Source organism: Punctularia strigosozonata (genome assembly GCF_000264995.1).
Source record: "Punctularia strigosozonata HHB-11173 SS5 unplaced genomic scaffold PUNSTscaffold_155, whole genome shotgun sequence".
NCBI lineage: Eukaryota > Fungi > Basidiomycota > Agaricomycetes > Corticiales > Punctulariaceae > Punctularia > Punctularia strigosozonata.
In genome coordinates, this window is record NW_006767587.1 from 1 (window position 1) to 2,363 (window position 2,363).

Genomic DNA, 2,363 nt, shown 5'->3' on the forward strand with positions numbered 1-2,363 from the left:
ACCGAGCGAAGCTCGGTGCGCCGTCTTGGGCTCGAGGGAGACAATTGAAACTCCGCTCGCGTCTCGCTCTTCATCCCTCCGGACTCCCTCGTCAGTAGAGGTGGCCCACTAGGCAGCATCAGCACACTAAACGCTTGCAAGCGGAAACATGCCGCCCTGGGCCCTGCGCGACAACGCTTTCGACAAACCGCACTACCGGCTCAACCGGGCAGCCTTAGTAGAGCTCGCAGAAGCATTAGGCGTCGAGCCCGGAGGGAACGTACACGAGCTCAAGGCAAGGACGAAGCAAGCCCTGTTCGAGCGGAGGGACGAGCTCATTGAACACCCGTCCTATTCCGCCCTTTACACGGAGAGAGAGAAGAACGAATTCCAACAGGGTCGCACCCAAGGAACCGGGGACGAAGGCTCAGACTGGCAAGGCATAGCGGACTATCAAGAACCCCGCCTACCCTCCGTCTCGACGCGCTCACAATCGCGCACGACCGACCAGCGCATGAGTCTCCGAGGGCGTAGGACACGCTCGGAGGGTCGCGAAAGGGGGACGCAACGCTCGGTTAGGGCCAGGGCGGAAACACGTCCACTCCCGCCCCCAGCATCGTCAGGTGAGCGATGAGCCTTACTGAGTCCCATGCCATCAGCGTCCTTTCTTTGCTTTCCTGGCCTTCTTGCCAGACGAACCATGCTTGCTTTCTCGCCGTCATTTGCTTTCGCTACGGCGAGACCAATGCTATCCTATTGCTTCCTTTCTTCCTGTCCATACCTTGCTTGCTGTCGAAACGGGACTCACAAATAGTCCCAGGGCATCGGAGCCACGATCAGGCACTCTCGTCGTCGGAGTACGCCAGCCCTCCACCGGATGAGCCGGACGACCAGCCAAGTCCATCTCCTCCGGCCTCACGGCGCCCACATCATTCCTTCGCGACGCCCCAGGCGTGGCTCCCTCGACAATCACGACACGTCGACGAAGCCTTGCCTATTGACGCTCCTCATACTCCTGTAACTTCGCGGGGCCGACCGGCGCGTATCGCCGGAGTCCTCGCGGACGTGAATTATTATGTGATTCCACAACAAATCATTGACATATTCGAAAGAGGACATAAGAAGCACGTACCGCTCCACCATCTCACGGACGCGGCGTGCATGGCTCAGGGTATCGACACGACTGCGAACCTGAGCAACCTTTGGCAGATCGAATCCGGGGGCCTAGTCCCGGTTCAGCAGCCGCTCTCTCCGGAAGGGGAGATGCAGCTCTCGTTCGCGGAGTGGTTGCAGGCCTGGCAGCGTTACCTCCAGCTGTTCGAAGAATATCTCCCGCAGGAGTACCAAGACTGGTTTACGCACCACGAGAACATCCGCTTGCGCCGGGGAGTCAGCAGCGACAACACATGGCCGGTGTGGCTCGCCTACGACATCGAGATCCGCAGGCGCAGGCTCAATACTCCCATCGACCCGCGCGAGTACCACCGCGCTATCTGGGACGACTTGTATATCGCCCACCTAGGGAGGAGGATTCTCCAGCCGCAGCCGCAACAGGCTCAGCTCGCACTGGCGAGTCGCAGACGGGAATCCGGCGGGGGGACGACAACCGGGCGTGGGCCCCGCAACTCCCTTCCGACGAGAGGTCGGGCCTCCGACCAGACCAGCAGTTCCTTTCGAAGCTGCTTCCTCTGCGGGCGCTACTCCCACCGGACGAAGGAGTGCTTCGCCAAGACGCTCGCGAACGGGAATCCGATATTCATCGCGAGAACCCAAGACGGAGGCTACGCGGACAAAACGGGGAAACGGTACTGCTTTCACTTCAATATGCAAAGGGGCTGCTCAGCCTCCGGCACCTGCGCTCACGGGGAACACCGCTGCACGCTTTGCGGAGACACCCACTCCGCCAGCCTCTGCGTCATCGCTAGCGCTGGCCGTGACGACCCCGTTCAAAGCAGATGAATGGGAGTCGCTTCTGGCCTCAACGGGCTTGTTAGATACCTTCTTGGACGTGCCGCTTGGCATGAGAAACGGGTTCGATATGGGTGTCCCCACCCTCGTACAAACCACTTACATCCCTCCTAATCACAATTCAGCATTGTCAAATACAGAAGCTATAGACCTGTACATCCAAAAAGAACGCGCAGCCCGACGGTACACCGGTCCCTTCGATCGCGCGAGGCTGGAGAACCTCATCGGCCCGTTCAGGACCTCTCCTCTAGGCGCGGTACCGAAGGCCGGGACGTCGGAATTGCGGATGATTCAAGACTTCTCTTTTCCACGCAACAACCCGGCCATCGCCTCAGTAAACTCAGCCATCGATTCGGACGCCTTCCCGTGCGAGTGGGGCACGTTTTCGGAGATGGTGGTGCTCGTCATGGACGCCC

At 59.9% G+C, this 2,363-nt stretch overlaps 2 protein-coding genes across 2 annotated transcripts; both read left to right on the forward strand.

Moving 5' to 3' along the window:
* Nucleotides 1-148: 148 nt before the first annotated feature.
* On the forward strand, nucleotides 149-1,938 carry PUNSTDRAFT_139715 (uncharacterized protein; the record flags this gene model as incomplete). The annotated part of the gene is made up of 2 exons (XM_007389445.1): nucleotides 149-602; nucleotides 800-1,938. The coding sequence occupies 2 exons, from the start codon at nucleotides 149-151 to the stop codon at nucleotides 1,936-1,938; spliced, it is 1,593 nt and encodes a 530-aa protein (XP_007389507.1).
* A 79-nt stretch (nucleotides 1,939-2,017) lies between these two features.
* PUNSTDRAFT_78473 (uncharacterized protein) lies at nucleotides 2,018-2,197 on the forward strand (the record flags this gene model as incomplete). The annotated part of the gene is made up of 1 exon (XM_007389446.1): nucleotides 2,018-2,197. A coding segment is annotated over one exon (180 nt), but the record flags the coding sequence as incomplete, so codon positions are not given.
* Between the last annotated feature and the right edge of the window lie 166 nt (nucleotides 2,198-2,363).